Consider the following 18,961-nt stretch of genomic DNA (forward strand, 5'->3'; position numbering starts at 1 on the left):
ATCTACACAAAGATCCACTTGGGCCACTTGGGCCATGAATTTTATTCTAAAGCTTCACTATAACATTAAGCTGAAGACTTTCACCAAGAGCCATAATTTTCCATGCCTCCTTAGCCAAAGCTAGGATTGAAAGAAAATCATTTTGGATGGTTCTTCTAGTTGCATCCTTTCTATAGGATGCAAAGTTTTGTTTAAACACTCCATAAGGCATTTGATATAATGGTTTATATTTCAGACTTAATTATTTTAAATGTCTTTGAATCTTTCAAGTGATGAATGATACAAAATCCGTACAACGAAGGCAAGGAAAATCAGATGGTCATTTACCAGTCTTCATTTAATTTAATGGTGAGACTGACTGTTCCTCCCATTGCTAGAGCTACTTTGAGAAGAGCAGATTTTGAGCTTTGATTTTTTTCCCTGAATGCATTTTCCCTGGTTGCAATAAATAAATAAAATTCTTAGAAGTTGGTTTAGTGGTATAGCCATGCTTTGTAATAGCTAGGTAGATTTCTGTGATTGCTATTCAGTAGCAGTATACAAGCAGGAGAAAACCAATCAAAACACCAAACAGCTTGCAATATGTTAAGTTATGGGTGGTAAAGAATTTTCTTGAGAAGTAGATGGCAAAAAAAGGAGCTAGAAGAATTCAAATGTTTAAAATTTCTGTAATTTCTTTGTATGAAAGCTCAAAAGCAAATTGATTTGCCTGTTCCAATCAATGCCAAAATACCTATTTATTAGTAAAAACTAATAGGTAAGAATTACCTATTAGTAATTACTTAGTAGGGCCAGGGAAAACCAAAAGTCAAAATGTGCATGGCCTAAAGGATCAATTACATGATAAAATAACGCGTACTAGTAGAAGTGTTTTTTGTTTATTAAGCTAACACTTCCCATGAGCATCCATGGTTTGCAATCTTGAGATTGTTTCACAGACAAGAAAAATACAGACACAAAACAAAACAGTTCACAGCAAAAGGGAGGGGAAACACAACCAACCACAAAAAGTTTAAAGAAAATTACACAAACATTACACATGGATATACAGATGTACACACGCGCGCGTACACACACACCCCAAACTAAAAACAAAACATTTTAATTCATGACATGCGTCGCACAGGGAATCTCAGTCGTTGGCAAATACCTTCAGCACGGTCATGGACATTTTCATCAGGGATACGTTCAATCTGAGTCTCTACAGACTCATCCCAAATGGGTCTGGTGTCAAAGATGTCTTCAGGAACTGACTGCTGAGTCTCACTGGATGGCATATTTTCAATAACTGAAACTTCTAGGGCGCTACTGCTTTCATCATCTGAGACTAATTCTTGCTCTCTCTCTGACTGCGTGAGTCTTTCCACTAACTTAGTAGCTTCATCACTAATTTCTTCAAAGAATTCTATGGAGTTTTTGTAAAGGTCAAAAAAATGTTCCTTACTGTCTTTTGTGGGACTAGAAGTGCTGCGGGAAGCTGTAGCGCCCCTGCTTTTAACTGGCAACCGTGATGGAAATACCTTTGGTCTTGCTGTTGCCTCATCTGAGTCTAGCTCAAGCTTCATCTCTCTCTCTCTCTCCCTGGTCTCTGCTTCTGCCTCTGCATAACTCCTAGCTTTTATTGAACGCTTAGTCTTTGGGTCCATGGGAATACTTGCATCAGACTCTGATTTACTTCGGTTATCCTGTTTCATAGGTAGTTTGTTAGTCATGTCAAGAGCTTTGGGTGACTCTAGCTTGCGGACAGATGGGTCTGTGTGTATATACTGCTGTTCAGCTCTTTGGGAAGCTGTTTTGACTGGAATTTTAGACTTTGGTTTCGCTTGGTCATCCTTTGCTTCACACTGCAGACCATCTAGGAAGCCATCTGTGGCGAGGCTCTCGGTTTCTGATTGTTGCAGTGACTGTGATACCATGGCTGTTCGTACAGGAATTTTGGATTTGCTTTCGCAAGAAGGCACTCTCTCCATAAGAGCAGTAGGGATTTCAATCACGGATCTCTCTTCCTCTGGTGAAGAGTCAGGGGACTCATCATTCTGTTCAGAAAGAACAAATCTAGTGACTTTGGAAAAATCTAGCTCATCTTCCACTACAGACTGCTCAGGAGAGGAAGGGCAAGGCACCTGACTGCTATCAAGATTATCAGTCTCCGTACTGGAGAGGGGCTCAGCTTCAGAGGCAGCAGTCCCTTTTTGGGGTGATTTTGAAGAAGCTGAAATACCCATTTTAATTGGAATTCTGGATTTAAGCTCTGCTTTTGTGGTGCCTATGCTGACACCTACACTAGCCATTTCTTCTGACTTATCACTAGACTCAGCTGCTAGGGGTGAATGCTCCAGTGTATCTTTTTCTGGTATATCTGAGTCCTCTAATTCTGCAGGTGAAAATGGATCTGGAGAACTCTCCAGCTTAGATTCCACTTCTGCTGCTTCCTTCATTTCTTCAGCTAAGGAAACTTCTTCCTGAGGCTCCTGCCCCATTTGGAAGAAGTGAAAACTTTCATCTGAATAGTTTCTTTTGGTCATGTCAATGGCTCCACTTCGAGTCATTTCAAACAGCTTTCCTTCCTGGAAAAGAAAAGGATTTTGTTCGCTAATGGGTGTCCCTTCTTCTGTGGGTGTTCTTGCCGGTGTGGTGTCAGGCGTTGTGCCTTGCGATCGCCTGTCTACCATCAATCCAAATATCTTTTGTTCTTCCTCTTTGACCCGAGCCTCAAAAGCTTCGTCATCTTCACGTATTTCACTCCACGTGTCAGAGTCCACATCGGTTTTGGTGATGACAACCTGACTAATCAAATTCTCTGTTTCGGTTCTTAAATCATCATGGGAGGATTTGGATAATTTTGTGGAATCTGATGCTAAAGACCCTAGTGATGTTTGCTGAAATACATCCTCTTGTTTTGCCTCTATTTCCATACATACTTCCCCTGAAGATTGACTTTCACTGCCTGTGCCTCTGCTGAGCACGGTGTGATCTCTTTCTCCTCCAGCAGGACAGTCTTCCCTGGAGAGCAGAGTTCTGTCACACCCTATCTGATTTTCAGAGGCAGTAAAAAAGTGTTCGGAAGAGACGTTGTCATAAGGGCTCACTAAATGAGAAGCACTACTTAGAGCAGCATCTCCTGCACAACTTTCATGTTCCAATGTCTTTGTGGCAAGGGATGAATGCTCTGATAAGGACTCCTCAATATGAGTATCTCTCTGAGATGTTTCAAAACCTGTATCTGCTCTTCCCAAATTGCTTCCCAAAGCAGAAGGGTCAGTGGCATCATCTTCAGTCAGTTTGCTATCTTGTGGCATAGAGTACTCAGCAGGACTGAGTCCACAAGAACAGTCATCTACTTCCTCTGATACAGACCCTGTATCCGGGATGTCTGAGTGCTTTAACAATCTGGTGGTGTTAACATCTTTTTCGGGAGTATCAGATTGCTGTAGTGTTAGTGAAGACTCACCACGAACATCTTTTTGACAACTGTCACTAATGGAATGACTCAAAGTTCCCTCAAACTGTGTGACTGGGGTATCAGTACTAACTGTTTCTCTCTCAGCTGTACTGTGACACTTTGATTCATGAGCACCTGCTGATATACAGCCATTGGAGTGACAAGTGCCTGATTCTTCTACTGGCTTATCTTGTTTTGCTTGAACCTCCCCTATCCTCAAAGGACATGGTTTTGAATCAATGGGTTGAGAATCTGCTTCTTCAGGGCTAGATCTGGAATCAGTACTGGATGGTAATGGTGAAGGAGGTTGCACTCGGATCACAGGCTCCATTAAGAGGCCTGAGTCAGCTGCTTTTTTTAGCTGAGTCAATTCTGGCTCACTGGCTGAAGAGGAGGAACTTTTTCTAGATTCAGCTGCAGACATCACTACTGTGGGTGGTGTTTTCTCTCCTACAACTGTTGACTCTGATTCTTCAGCTTCACACACAGCTTCTGAATCAGCACCTGCAGAAGAAGCTTCATCTGTCTTACAATCCTTTTTGTAATCTCTTTTCTGCTTTGCTTCTTGTTCTAGTTCATCAAACATTTTGATTTTGGTCACCATTTTAAACATCTCCTCTTCTGGGGTGAATCTTTTCTTTGGCTCACTTTCTGGATCATCGTCCAGTTCTTCACTGACTTCAGGGATCACAGCTGACTTTGGTATGTTTGCCAGTGCTTGTGAATCTGCTGTTTTAGGTGTGATTTCATAGCTAATTTCTTCAGAACTAGGCGTTTCAGGTGAAAGAGGACTTTTCCCTGAACTCTCCATGAGGGATGTTTGCTCTAGACTGTCATCATCAGCACTTCCCTCGGGATCACGGAGAATCCGGGAACGAACCAATGCCAGTTCTGGGCAGGTTTCTGCTTTGCTAAGAACAGACTGAAGAGGACCCTGCCCCAAAATATCAGCTTTCACTTTTTGTTCTACGGGGCTACTTTCAAGAGAATCACGGCAGGGAGACTCTTTCATTGGACTGGGCTCCAAAGAATCAGGCGTTTTGTGTGAAGAGTTATCTTCTAGCACGGGGCTTGCTTCCAGTGAGTCCTTATGACTTACAGCGTACGAGTCATCTGCAACTGGGCTAAAGCTTTCACTATCATGGCTAGCAAGTGAAAGTTCCAATTTTTGGGGACTTCTAACAACAACACGACGTTCACAGGTTATATCTTTTTCTTTCTCTAATGCAGTGTCAAGTGTTTCTGAAGACTTAGTTAAATGTGCAGTGGTTTTGGATTCTTTATCCCTGCTAAAATCTTTCATAATGGAAGCTGAGCTACTTTCTTTAAGTTTATCAGCCTCTTCTTCAGAGGCTGTAGACACAAGCTCTTCTGATACATGGTCAGAAGGAGACTTAGTCTCAGTAACAGCATGTAGCTGTTGTTCAGTAATACCTTTTTCATCTTCCTTAGGAGAGAGTTCCTTCAGAGAACTTGTTTCTCCTGTTGTGTGCGCTCTAGTGGCTCCCTTAGCTTCTTGAATTTGCCCATCAGTTGTCTTTGGTGAGAAGGAGAGGCTTTCAGGGCTCGTTTCTGGAGTCTCTGCCAGACCCTCATGCTTATAACTTTCCTCTGAGCTGATCTGAGGGGTTCCATCAAGCAGGCTCCCTGGAGAATCTGCAACACCTTCATGTTTAAGGCTCTCTGAGCTCCCCTCAAAAGCAGCACTTTGCAGAGAAAGAGCAGGAAGGAATCCATCCTTCACATACTCTGTTGGGAAAGCAACATTGAATGGGCTGGTCAGTACTTGCTCTAAGTGAAGCTCTCCTTCCTCAGTGACTGAAAGGTGTCGGAGCTGTTGATATTTGTCATTATCCTCAAGCTCTTCTTTAATGACATCAGAAAAGTCTGTGGAGGTTTTTCTGTCAGGACTGATCTGGAAGTCAGTATCTGCCTGGTCATCAGAAACCTTGCCCTTCATAAGCTCTGTATCTTTGCAACTTTCATCCTCAAATACGGGTGGAGCAGGTTTGGTTTTACAGCTCTGCTCTTTCACTCGCTCTTTACTTACGGGTCGCTTGTCAATGTTAGTAGTAGAAATTTGCATCTTTCCTTTTTTTGATTGTGGTTCTTTCTCAGCTTTTAGTGTTGCACTCTGTTTCTGTTTATCTGTCTTGTGGCTTAATACTCGCTTGGTTTCACCCTGTGAGGAAAGTGTTTTTCTCCGTGTTGGTTCCTTTTCAGAGAGCTGTTGCTTTTGTTTGACAGATTTGTGCTCAAACAGTCCTGACACATTCTTGGATGGATCTTGTCCTGACTGGAAGGCTTTCATCAATTCACGAACTGACATGGTCTCTTCAAGTCTTTCTGTTTTAGCAGAAGGTGAAACAGGTGGTTGTGCTTTGTGCACAACTGGTTTTTTAACTGGTCCTGGTCTCCTAGAAGTCTTGTCAGCTGTGCCTTCTTTGGTTTGAATGCGGACAGGTAGCTTTGAACGTGTTTTTTGTTCGTCTTCCACTCTTTTCTGAAGGGCTTTAACTTTATCTTTTATTGAGCCAATTGGTGTTTCCTCTATGACTGGGGATACAGCAGTAGCCTCAGGGGCAGCTGCTGGTGTTAAGCCGGGTTCCTCATTGAGAGACTCATCTGAGCTGAACTTTGTTAGTCCTGGCACTTCTTCATGGCTGGGTACCTTGCCTTCCTTCTGCTTTTGCTTATCTTTTACTTTCTTCCTAACTGGCTTTTTAATTTCTAAGACAGGTTTCTGTTGTTCTTGGGGACTTAGCATTTCAGTTTGGGAAGATTCTTGCCCTTCTTTTTCAGAATCTCTGCTTACTACTACAGCTTCAAATTTCTCTTCTACGAGGTCTTCTTGTAAGGCTGGCGGCTGTACAGCATGAAGAGACACGTACGTTTCCAAATCCTGGGTAAGGTAATCTACCGCACCAGTTATGTCTGTCTTCGTTTCTGTTGTCCCTTTGCCGATCCGGACCTCGACGCAGGGAGGTTCAGTGACCTCTAAAGGAGCATTTCTTCTGGCCTCTTGGATTTCTTCATCACTAACAATAACCCATTCTTCTTCTACTGCTTCCTGCCTCATGTGGCAGGATGTGTGTAAAACTTCTTCTTCTCTGTTATAGGAACCACCTCTCAGGATTTCATTTACTTTTTCTAAGTCTTCTTTCACCCTTTCAACTATTTCAAAAGGTTCTCCTGGCTCTTCCTCAGAAGCTTTGCCAAGATCTTTCACCTTAATGGAGCCTGATTTATCAGCTGGGTCAGTTGTCAAGATGGCAGTCATTTTGATCAAATCCTGTTTCATCTCAGAAACTTCAGATAACAGGTCAGGACTGGCTAGGACAGGGACTTCATTAACGAGGTGGCTTTTCAGGATAGATGTTTCTGTAGATTCAGTCTCGTCATCTTTGATGCGAATGAAAAACATTGAAAGTAAAATGGAAATCAAAAATAGAGATTGGAAAAATGTAATCAGGACTGAACATGAGAGTCGGTGGTTGCAGTGGTGGGAAGGGCAACAAAATGGGCCAGGAATGGTGGATCCACAAAATCCGAGGTACGAGCAAAGCAAAGCTAACTGGGGCAGGAACTGAAAATGAAAATGGCAGGAAATAACTTGCTCAAATTTATCAATAAAGCACAATCACACATACATTATCAGAGCTGTAACAAACCAGGACACCACTCAAAAACAAACAAAAAATAAAATAAAACAGAAGAAACATAGTGAAGTTACACAAAGATAAGCATCTCAAGATTGTTCAGATGTTACACATCATGTTTAAATAAAAATAAACAAGAAAAGGGGTGGGAGAAGCGATACAAAGTTGATTTCCTCTAAGAGAAAGCCAGTGTTAGCAAACTGTCAGAGTAGCACTGTGTTTTGTTTCTTAAAAAAACCAAAGTAGGGGAAGGTGCAATTCTGCTATGTTCTGAAATGAGATCCAATAGGAAGAGATCTGAATCAGCTGCAAACCGGCATTTCATCTAAGGGGATTTCACACCTAAACAAACACTCTGTTGGACTAAGAGGCATGGTCCTTTCCTTGGAACATCCTCATGGACACATAATAAACTGACTGAGGAAAACAGAAGATGAAGAAGATAAGTACAGGCAGTAAGGGAAAGCTGTGCATAACTTAGAAATGTCTGTAAACAAAAAATGGTAATGTACTGCAACCGAAACTCCAGAGACATTCACACAGGACACATCCATCCAAGTAATGTAAGGCAAGTTATTTCCATGCAAAGCAAATGTGGAGAAAGTTATGCTGGATGTGTAAGCTTGGTGTTTTTTTTTTTTTTTATATATATATATGTGTATATATATATATATATATATATGCATGCGCGCACACACACATATATATATATATATATACACACACTCTCTCACAGGTTTCAGGTAATGGGAGAGTGTGTGTGTGGTCACTGCAGAAGGAAGGGAAGGAGGATGGGGAGGGAGAAAGGAAGGAGGGAGGGAGGAAGGAAAGAAGAGGGAGAGAGAGGAGGAAAGGAAGGAGGGAGGAAGGGAAGAGGAAAAGAAGGAAAGTGGGAGGGGAACAGAGAAGGGAGGGAGGGAGAAAAGTGGGAGGGAGGGAGCCTGTCTCCAAACAGCCATTCGCATGGGCCTCTGTTTATAGCTGTATCTATGGCCAAGCACATATCCACATGTACACAAAGTAATTTACTAATATTATATGAATATTTTATATATCATTATAGATACTTTTATGAATATATTTATGATTAATTATTATCCATATTAATATTTATGAATACTTGTCTTTGCTATTAATATGTATGGTTGTTTATGAATATTAATACACATGATCTTTATACATAGTTTCTTTGTGAATTTAGTATATCCACCACTGCCTCTTCTGAAAATACTGCTAAATGTGGTATGTATGTGTATATGTATCCTGTTTAAATTTGCACTTTTAAGAATATTTAATACTTTGTTATTTTTTCAAATATAACCAGTTAACATTATCTTATTTATATTTTATACTTCTCAACTGCTTTGCAATAAAAATGCTTAAGATAGGTATACCACATTTCAGAGTACAAAACAAGTACTTTGCAAATGTACTGTGTATTATAATATCTGTGCACTATTATAGAAATTAATGTAATGCGTCTGTATTGTAGCGTACGTTTAGATTTATACTAGCATATTTTATATGTAATATAGAAGGCACGATATATATCCCCAACTATGAATGCATCTTTGCCTGCAGGACTGTATACACTTCATGTACATTCTGTACTGCGTATACCTATAATCTCTGAAAGCATTTTTTTAATGGGTGTACAATTATACTTACATAGCCATTTCTGTGGAGTCAGGAGTTATATACAGGTGAGGTTTACTTCTTAAACTTTGTTCATCCCTCCCCTACACACTGCGGGGGTTGTGCTGCTCTCTCCCTGCCTGATTTTCTTTCTTGCTGCTTATGCCCGCAGCCCCAAGCTGTGCGAGGGAGCAGAGCGGCTGTGGGAGGCGGGTAGCCCCTCGCCCGTGACTGCCGTGGCCCTGGGCCTCTCTGCCCTTGGCTGCCTCTCCTGAGGGAGTGGGCTCCTCCTGCACTCAGCCTCCAGCAGGCCAGCCCTGAGGTGGCTCTTAGGGTAAGTGCACATGTCTTGAATTAAGGGCCAGCTTGTCTTGGTCAGCTCATAAAACCACTTCCCCATCTATAAGGAATTATTCCCCAAGCAGACATATACATATGGATCTTCATCACAGCTGATGAGTACAACTGGGACAGAAGTTATGCAGTGCAGTGTCCCTTCAAAATTATGAGTAAGTTACCCTGAAGGAGACAATTGGGGGTAGTCCTGGAGAGTTAGTTTGTGGCTGTAATTATGTTTTCTAGGATAGGGGTTATCAGGATATGAGCCCTCATCCATGATCTTTAAGCACACAGTAGTTGGGTTTCTTTCGGGTAAGGCAGTTACAGTTTTAGTTGTTCTCAGGAACAACATTTTTCACTCTTCTGCAGTACCTGTTGTAGCTGCCACTAATTAATTTTCCACTAAACTTAAAAAAAAGAAGCTGCAAAACTAAATTGCTTTTGATTTGTGTGTTCACTCCTCTAGTGTAAGCACAAGCAGCAGTTCCAGCTCAGTCCTCTGCCACACAGAGACCGGCCTCTAACAGTGACAGCTGCACACCATGACCAAGCTGCAATGGAGCAGGGCTGGACAGTGGTGTTGCTTTTTTGCCTTGATGGAACTGGTCATCCTGCTATAAAAGTGAATTACAGTTTAAAAAAATGTGATTTAATCTTCTTTATTCACAAACGCGGTACTATCTTTACTGATGGTGAATATTCATCCCCGCTAACCTATTACCTACTTATCAACGCCTCTCTCTCATTCTTTTTGATTAAAGCCTTTTTACTTTAGGCAAAGAAGGTTACACTGCAATGGCAAATCCAATGGATCTTAGTATTTTTCTCTTTCCCCTCCCCTTATAACGGGTAAGTAGTACATTAGGAATGAACAAACTCAAAATTAAATGCAGTAAAGAAACAAGAAACTTGCTTTTTAAAATCTTTACTTGCTTTTTAAAATAAGACATAAGTCATTGTTTTCTTTAAAAAAAATAAATTTGAAAACCTCTCTTATTAGAGATGCTGTAACACCATTAATTGACCAGATACTTGATATGTATCTTTATTAGGGTCATCTTTGGCACTGTGAACCACATAATTGCCTGATTCTGTGTATACAGTGACTACACCAAGCTTAACATCCAGTCATAGTTCAGTCATAGTTCACCACAGTAAGGAGCAAGGCCAACAGGGGAAGGGAATTCAACAGCCAGCCTGATTACTTTGGACAGTATCACTTTTTTGCATGCTTGTATTTAATCAGTTTAAAGGAATAAAATGCAAAATTAATTTTGCTTTCATTAAAAAAATGATACTGTCTGTCCTTTATCTCAAATATAAGGCAACAATGAGTGTCAACATATGGACAAAACAAAATATGGAAGGATGAGTAGTCATACAAGCAAAGTAGCAATAGCAGGATCACTAGGAATGTCTAAGGAAAGTGAATGCATTACTTGTTAATTTATACATTAAAATATATTTAGCTGGATAGCTGCTTTGGTATTACAGTCTTTCTATTACAGTTTTTATAATATTAATGCTGTTAAAGCTTAGTTCTCTTACATGCTTATCTTTATACTTAAACCAGCTTTCATACAAACTGCATTATAACATTTTCAGAAGAAATCTTACTTTTTTCTGAGGTCATATCAACCTGGAAGAGAAAAAAAAAAAAATTGAAGATGATGCAATAGCCACATTAAGATACAGACAGCCATTAATATAAAGTGAAAAACATGTATTAGCATATGTAATAAGGGAAAAGTGGTTACTTTGCTGCAGTTATAATCAATAGCAGATGCAAAATGTTGTGTCGCTAACCACAGGTTATTGCATTACTGGGATTGTTGTTGCATTGTTGTGGGTTTATTTCTCCTCATCACAGGTTGGTTGAGGATGGAAGGGACCTTAGAGATCACCTAGTCCAACCTCCCTGCTCCAGCAGGGGCACCTAGAGCACATGGCACGGGGTGGCATCCAGGCCGTGTTTGAAGATCTCCCAAGGAGGAAGCAGTGGGAGACACAAGGTGCAGCATCGCCACTGGTGTGCGTGTCTTTGCACACCAACATGCTCAGTTTTTTTATGTTATATAAAAATGTAAGAATTGGCAACTGTTTGGAAAAAAAAAAAAGAATTTTACAATCTTTGCTCATGTAAAGCAGTATTGTTAAAAGCAACTTTGGCAGACGTGGCTAGAAATACAGAAACAAGCATTACACAGGCTGAAAGAATTAGTTTTGTGCTTTCAATGTGAAGCTGAGCACCTGATGAGAAATCTTATCATCTTAATGCTTCTAATGGGAACTGTCATCTGACAGCAGATGGATACTTTTTTTTTTTTTTTTTTGTGCTTTCCAGATCCACAGTTTGTAACATTTTTCCATGAAAGGCCAGGTCCTGCTTGCATATATTAAAAACACTGAACATGTTTTCACACGATGGTAACTACGTGCTGAAAAATCTTTGCACACTGAAATAGGAGCAGACATTTTTGGTTGCTGCTTCCTCACCACATTGGGGAACTGGCTATTGGGTGCAATTGTTACAGTGAGGTCTGGTCCTCTGCTTCCATCCTGCTCCTGGTGGGGGAAGACCATTCAGGCTGGGCTGAGACACAGTACGCACTATGCCAGTGAGCCATTGGCCCAGAATGCTTTAGAGAGGCTGAGATTTTTTTTTTCCCCCCTCCAAGACAAATGCACTAGCATGGGTTATTCTTGAGCAGAATAATTTTTAAGAAGTTATTCAAAAATTGTTTTTGAAAACAAAATATACTATTATACATATCCAAGATCAATGCACCTGGATCAGTTCAAATTTATCTTAAGGAAAGTTAAAACTAGTCAATTCCAAAATGGGCCTCTGCAAGATGATGCTTTTAAATGTACTCTGCCTGATTGCTTTTTGTAGCACTGAGCTAATCATGAACATTCCTCTTCTACTACAGATTTAACCTTTCAAGGTGTATATTGTAGCTGTTTTTGCATGGTATGCATAAGCAATAACACATTGTTATAGCAAAATTACCTCTTCTTCCTGTTCTTGATCTGATTCTGAGTCCTTTCAGTTCCAAAATGGCATGCAAAAAGAGGGGGGGAGGGGGGGAAACAGAGCAAGCAAAATGCAGAACATTTAGCAGAAAATAGTATGCAGTATATACAGGTTTTGCAATTGATTTCATGTCGAAAGCGACAAAACTTTAAATTGTCAGCGTGAAACACAATAGGCAGCAGAATCGAGCAAATTACAAACAGAGGAGTTGCTCCTGGGTGTTAGACTTCTAGTGACCCTTATTTGTACTAAAACTTAAAACAAACACGTGCATTATTTTTCTCGAAATCATCCATAATACATTTTCAAAATAGTTGCAAAACTTGTTCATTTGAAGTGTGTTTATTATAAACATATGAGAATGTCACAACACAATCAGAATTTTCTGCCCATTGCATTCAAAATTCACAACTGACAACATTTTTGTTGAACAGCCCCATACACTACTATAAGGCATGCAACTCTAAACTGTCAAGGACAGGATAAAATTCTCTTTATTATAGAATGCAAATAAACTGACTTTTAGCATGGAAGCAAGTATTTTTTAGTATCTGATGTAACCCCAACAGAAACCATTGATTTATGAGAGCCTAAATGGTCTCAAGCTTGTTATTTTTAAGTATTAACTCATACTAGACCTTTTGTCAGACTTTCCTGCCCTCATTTTTCTCACCAGATTAATAAACCTAATGATGATATTCCAAAACAAAAGCATTTACAGTGTGTGACATTTTCACAGATCCTTGAAAAATTTCATCAGCTGTAGAAAGAAGAATCATTGTCAAAAGTCAACATAATATTAAAATCCAAAGTAAGGAAATATTTTTGGCACTGATATTCCCTTTCCAACTTATAGAGCTTGCCTCTGTTGTGTTTTTTGTCACTAACAAAAATAAGCGAACTGTTAAAAATAAGCATGTCTGCTAGTCAGCTGAAAATGCTATTGCGAAGCCCATTAACTATCTAATCCTTTATGGTAGCATAACGTCTTTCTATACTTCATGTCTTAATGTAAATATCTTAATAAAAATCTGATGAGGTACAGATGTTTGTCTTGCCTCTCCCGCCAAGACTCACAACATGTTTAAGGCATTTAGGAAGCCTTTGGCAAAACCCAGAGTGCAACCTAGAGGTGCACACTGAGTCCCAAATGTCTTTCATCCTTGAACAGAATTGGGGTAAAATTTCTATATCCGCCAAGATTAGCGTAAGTCTTGCACAACATCAAACAAAACTATTGGTGCTCCGTAGTACAAACTGAATTTTCATCTACTCATGCTGGATCTGTCATCTCTTTTGAGTTCTCAGAATGCTTGGTGCATTTGACATTACACTGATGTTAGCAGGATCAAGTACAAGAAATTAAAAGCTCTTGGATAGTATTTCATCTTGTTCAAAACATCTTAACCATCTGTTGCACTTACTTAGTTGTTATGTTATCGTGCTGATAGTTGTACATAAAAGCAAGCTTTAAAAATGTCAGTATAATTTCACAGTACCTTCGTGTAAACAGGTAAAGTGATGTTTAAATTACATATGGCTTGATGAACAAGGCCCCTTGTTGATTTTGGCTCCTTCATGAATGATAATCTTCCACAGGGTTCTTGAGTGGTATCTCGTACCTAGCAGAGCAGACATACAGGCATCTAATCCACTGTTTTGCTATAGTGGCATCAACTTGTGCTATTCAAAATTGCTCAACGAAAAGAGGTTAGATTTGGGGGAAAAGACAGTCCAAATAGTCATAAATGATGTGTTTTGTTCAGGTTTTTCTCCTGCTTGTTTATAAAGGCACTATGAATATAATTGTGTGTCAAAGTAAGAAGAAACACAAGCACATACATATCTACATGCCAAAAACTTATTTTCACAAGTCATTGGTAATGCTGTTATCTTAAAGAATACAAAAGTTACAGGGTTATGAGGCTTTCATGATAAGTTACCCTTTTTTCCATAGAAGGTCTCAAAACTTTGTGATGACAGTCTCATTATCTACTAAGTTACGAAATAAGGTAAGCCAATTTCCTCCCATATAGCAAGAATGCATATTCATGTTAATTTTAGGAAAAACTTCATGGTTCAAGTGGAAAAATACCATGGTGGTTTATTTGGCTTTTATGTTGGCACACTGAAAAATACTAAAAGTATTAAAGACTGTACTTGGTGGTTTTTTTTTTTTTTTGCAAAAGGTTTTCTCAATTGTGTTTATAAATCCTTTCCCAGGATTTATATTCTGCTGGTATATAGTTGTAGGTGTGACCACTACAATCTAAGAATAATATTTCAGCGCGTTATACTGTAAAATTTTGCAACAAATCTTAAAAATATCTCAATATATCTCAATATCTCAAAATATCTCAATTTGTTAGCCCCAGAAGTGTATAAGCACTTGGGATGCTCCTGATGTAATTGCAACTTTTGTACATAATGTGAGAATTAAGTGCAATGTCACAGGATAAATTTCTTAGCTTCCTAAACTGATAAAATGATACAGTTAAATACGTGTATATTATCTTTATCAGTCTCAAGTACTATATGCAAAGCCAGAAATAGGTAGTGGGGATCAAGTTCTGAATTAAAACAAGTCTACTCTAAAACCAGATACTGCTAGGAAAGAGAAGGGTTTCAAAGATGCCTAGCAGCATTGAGCAAATATAAGAAAATGAGCTGCCATTAATAAATGAAATTAGAATTTAAAAATCCTACTCCTCTACATGTGTTTTACTTGGTGCAGGAAGGGGCAGTACTTGGTTCTAACACCATGTCCTGAAATAGGAGAGAAGCAAAGTTTGTGGGAGGTTGTAAACGAAACCCTCTGAAACCCTCTCTTGGAAAGAGAAGGGGATGGTGGCCCGATCCCTGCAGCACTCTCTGCTGCTGCTGCAGCCCTCACTCAGCGAGACCAGCTCTGGGCACTCAGCTGCTGCCCACGAAGGGTCATGGAAGTGGCAGGTGCCCACGAGCCATGGGGCAGGTGGGGTTTACAGTGCCATTAAAAAAAAGAGGATTCCCCAAGGGACCATTTTTGGTATCTGAAATGCTTAAAACTAAAAGAATCCTGTGGATATATGTGCAGAGAGGGATACAGACACAGATAAATATATTTAGATCAAATTTTAACTATGCTTCAGATGGCCATTTCCATTCCATGCCCTTCAGGTTGCTTTTAGTCAGCTATCTGTTATTTCTGATCGCTCATGCCAAAATCAGCTATTTTTATAAGGAAAAAAATGGGACTGTTTTTAGCCTGATTATTGAAAACTGTGAAGCAGGCAAAAATAAAGTAATAATCCATAATTCAGGATAAAACATTACCTTTACAAAGAGAGGAAGTCTGTTTTCTTTGAAGGCAAAAAAGCTGAATATATGATGTTGGCCACTCTTTGTTAGTGGCACCAAATTGCCAAAGCAATCAACATAGATGGGTTTTCCCTCTAATACCTATTAGAAATTAAAAGGAGGCAAAACAACAATTAAATCACAGTACTATGTTTCAGATTTATTCTTAATCATAACTCTACATGGGTTTCCATCAATCTCTTAAATTTCTGGTAGTTGTAAGCATTTGCAAAGAAAGAAGTTTGTCCTGCACATGTATCCAAAAAGGTCTACAGAAACATTTCAATCTGAATATACTGTTAATTCACCAACCATAGCATGACGTTTAGAAAATGAGAAAATAAAGGTAGTCAGTGTCATGAATCCCTGACATACTTCGCTAACTTGGCTTTATCACAACAAATAAATATTTTATTCAACAAGCAAATCTAGAGTTCTAGTTCTGACTACTGGGATTAAAAACGTCTGCATGGAATTGCAGAAGACCTTAACCAATCCAAAAACTTCTTCAGATTACACTGCCTTGAGCATATGTTTACTCTACATGCAACAGTCTGTTGTACCAGGCAAAGACAGTGGGCAGTGATAGCTTCTGTTCATTTCAGCTGTATTGGTAAAGGCCTAGAGCATATGGAAGTCAGACCTCAAGCAAATGCATCTCAAACACATGTGTAATGATACTGCTTAAATCTTTGGATTGTTAGTTTTGTGGCCTCTGCAGGTTTAAACCTCACCTTAGTCTTGGGGCTGTCTCCCTTCAAACTTGCAGTATCTTTGGATGAGACACTGCTAGTGTTACTTGACAAAAATCCAGCCTTGTCATTCAGTTGAGTGCACGTTAGCTAGCTGCTGTGCATATGAAATACCTATCAGCACTTCAAGAATGGTGAAGATGATAAATTTTTCAGTGATGGGTTTGGGTCATGAAAAAGAGACCATACTAAGCGGGAGAATACATGCTGCGTGTGTATTTAATGCTTTCCCTATTTATAATCATTTCTAAGGATGCTGACAGAACCAGAAAAAAATAATTTAGCAACCTCACATCTCCTACAAGTCCCTCTCTATTTGTTAGCATGAGGATTTCTCTATTCTATTTCTATTTTTATTCTATTCTCTATTTCTAAATTTCTCTAGGGATTTCACATAGCCATAGAACTTGACTTGGATTTTGGGTGCATAAGACCAAGGCAATCACTGTAAGTGGACTTTCTGCCTCAGGTAGCATAAAACAAACTTTACGGCTGTTATTCAAACAATTTCCTAGTTGGAAGAGCTGCTGCTCTAATTTGAATCCTTCAATTAAAGAAATGCCTGCTGTGGCAACAGAGGAAGAGAGAACAAAGAACTCAAAACTTCTCTAAGAAATGCTAACCCTTCAAACTTTATTTTATTATATTATTTCCTACAAAAAAAAAATACTATCCAGTTACTAGGTAAACTGATTTATGAGTCTACCAAAAACAAACAAAAACATTCAATCCATTTTCATCTTATAGGTCTTCCAGATCTCAGGCTCTCAACAGAGCGCTCAGACTTTACTGGTCCCTCTTCATACAAAATACCTTCTTGGATCCTGCTGCCTACTTTTTTAATTGCTGAGGACACAATGGATCTCCCACTTGAAGACCGATAACGCTATGGAGAAAGCAAATAAGCTGCTTTGCCAAAGCCCATCAGGGAATTCCCTTCTAATTTCCGACAATCAGATGACCATGTTTCCCTTTGTGTGAGGCACACCTTGGAAGCCAGGAAAAGTAGAAATCCAATAATAGATGACTCAGTAGTGAACTTCATTACCAGCCCTGTGAACTAACAGTTTGGCTATAGCCAATTGCCAAGGTGATACGGTCATTCCTGTGTCATCATTCCCATTCCCCTGCATCTGACAAGTCAGAGTCTGCATCTTACCATTAAGTGATAGTCTTTCTTTGTATATTTTATACACCATTATTTTTCATCTCTTGTAGTAGATATTAGGAAACAATATTACCTTCAAAACAGACATTATAAAACAGAGAAAATTGTTCATGATTCTTGTACTGTACCTCTACATCCCTGCTTCTGGCAACTTCAGCAAAGTTTTCTTGTTGTTCTAGAGTTTTATCCACCTTGTCGTCTGTCATGCAAAAACATCTTAGCCGTGCTTCAATGGGATCATGTGATTTGGCAAACACAACAAATTTGGCCATATAAGGGACACAGATAATCTCTCTGTACACTTGGGAAGCAAAAGTAACAGATTCTTGTGTCTGACGACAGTCTATCAGCCAGAATCTGTAAAAGAAAATGAAGCATTGTGGAATCAACACACCAAGATTCTGTTCTAATGCCTCCATGTATCACAGATCAAATATGATGAAATATGTTTTTGCCCAAAACATCAGCTTTTCTTCTATCTTAAATGTCAGCAGTACATTCCTTATGTACAGCATCACAAACTGAACTGAGAACATGAGAAATTAGGGATTAGGGTTATGTGAAACCAGTCAGAGACTTACGATTTTTTGTTATGCATATTAAAGAACAGTGATTGGTGCATATATATAAAAATACGTATACAGACACACACACCAACACAAATATATGCATATTTCCATATTTGAGCAGCATTATATTATGAATATCAGACAGTATGTAGGTCCATATCTGGTCTCTATTATCTTTGATTTATAGAGGCTGTGATCACTATTTTTTATCCTGGTTTCCAGCATGGCATTTTATTGACAGCATTGTCGTAGGGTATATGCTGAATCTTCTGCACCAGAGGTTCCAGTCTGCGACACACATAGCACAAGTCATATGGAAAATGCATTCAAAGCAACGCACAGCTGCTACCACACTAAATGACTGTCTTTTCCTCTGCGTGGAGTGAAGCCAGAACCAGCTTCATGCTGCCATCTCATTCAGGTACCACCATGAGACAACACGAGAAAGAAGCACTTCAGCATTGCAGCGTAACACCACCACTTGTCCGATCTCACTACTGTGGTTGTTACAAATGAATGTCTGCCTCTCACAAAAGATTGCTAGTGCACGTGTACTGGAACGAGTCACCGCACACAGTAGGTACTTCCCAAACAGAACAGACATAAATGAGCACCTACAACAATACCCTGGATGTTGGAACTGAGATCTAAATCTTCAACCACCAGAACAGGCAAAATTTCCTTGTCAAAAGGACTCTCCTCTTTACTGTATTACAGGTTCTTGATCTTTTCTTTGGGCCTGGACAACACTGCCCAGTGACAAAAACTGATAGAGTTTCCATATACTTTGTCAAGATGACTGCATTGTTTTTTTGAAAGGATAGCATCTTTCTCTTAAAATAAATTTACTTTTTGCACCCCAAAATGAATCTGGTATAAACCATTTTACAATGAATAACATGTATTACCTTCTTTCTCAGCTATCACTTCATTTAGTTTGTCTTCTGAGCTGCTGGCATTTCATTTGAACAAAGTTTGCTGTGTAGGTGGGAAAGCGTGCTCGAGTTTGACACTTGTAGAA

At 39.4% G+C, this 18,961-nt stretch overlaps 1 protein-coding gene across 1 annotated transcript in view; it reads right to left on the reverse strand.

Annotated features, from left to right (window-relative positions):
* Positions 1-18,961, reverse strand: part of ANK2 (ankyrin 2) — a 168,794-nt gene that overhangs the window by 13,793 nt on the left and 136,040 nt on the right. Inside the window, exons 35-40 of the mRNA XM_088524032.1 lie at positions 17,500-17,728; positions 15,428-15,553; positions 13,612-13,734; positions 12,089-12,121; positions 10,693-10,714; positions 1,151-6,844 (exon numbers count right to left, since the gene is read on the reverse strand). Of these exons, the coding sequence (XP_088380158.1) occupies positions 1,151-6,844; positions 10,693-10,714; positions 12,089-12,121; positions 13,612-13,734; positions 15,428-15,553; positions 17,500-17,728 (6,227 nt within the window). The remainder of the gene's footprint in view (positions 1-1,150; positions 6,845-10,692; positions 10,715-12,088; positions 12,122-13,611; positions 13,735-15,427; positions 15,554-17,499; positions 17,729-18,961) is intronic.

Source organism: Tinamus guttatus, unplaced genomic scaffold (genome assembly GCF_059628265.1).
Source record: "Tinamus guttatus ecotype Peru unplaced genomic scaffold, ASM5962826v1 Tinamus_guttatus_pri_ptg000202l, whole genome shotgun sequence".
Taxonomy (NCBI): domain Eukaryota; kingdom Metazoa; phylum Chordata; class Aves; order Tinamiformes; family Tinamidae; genus Tinamus; species Tinamus guttatus.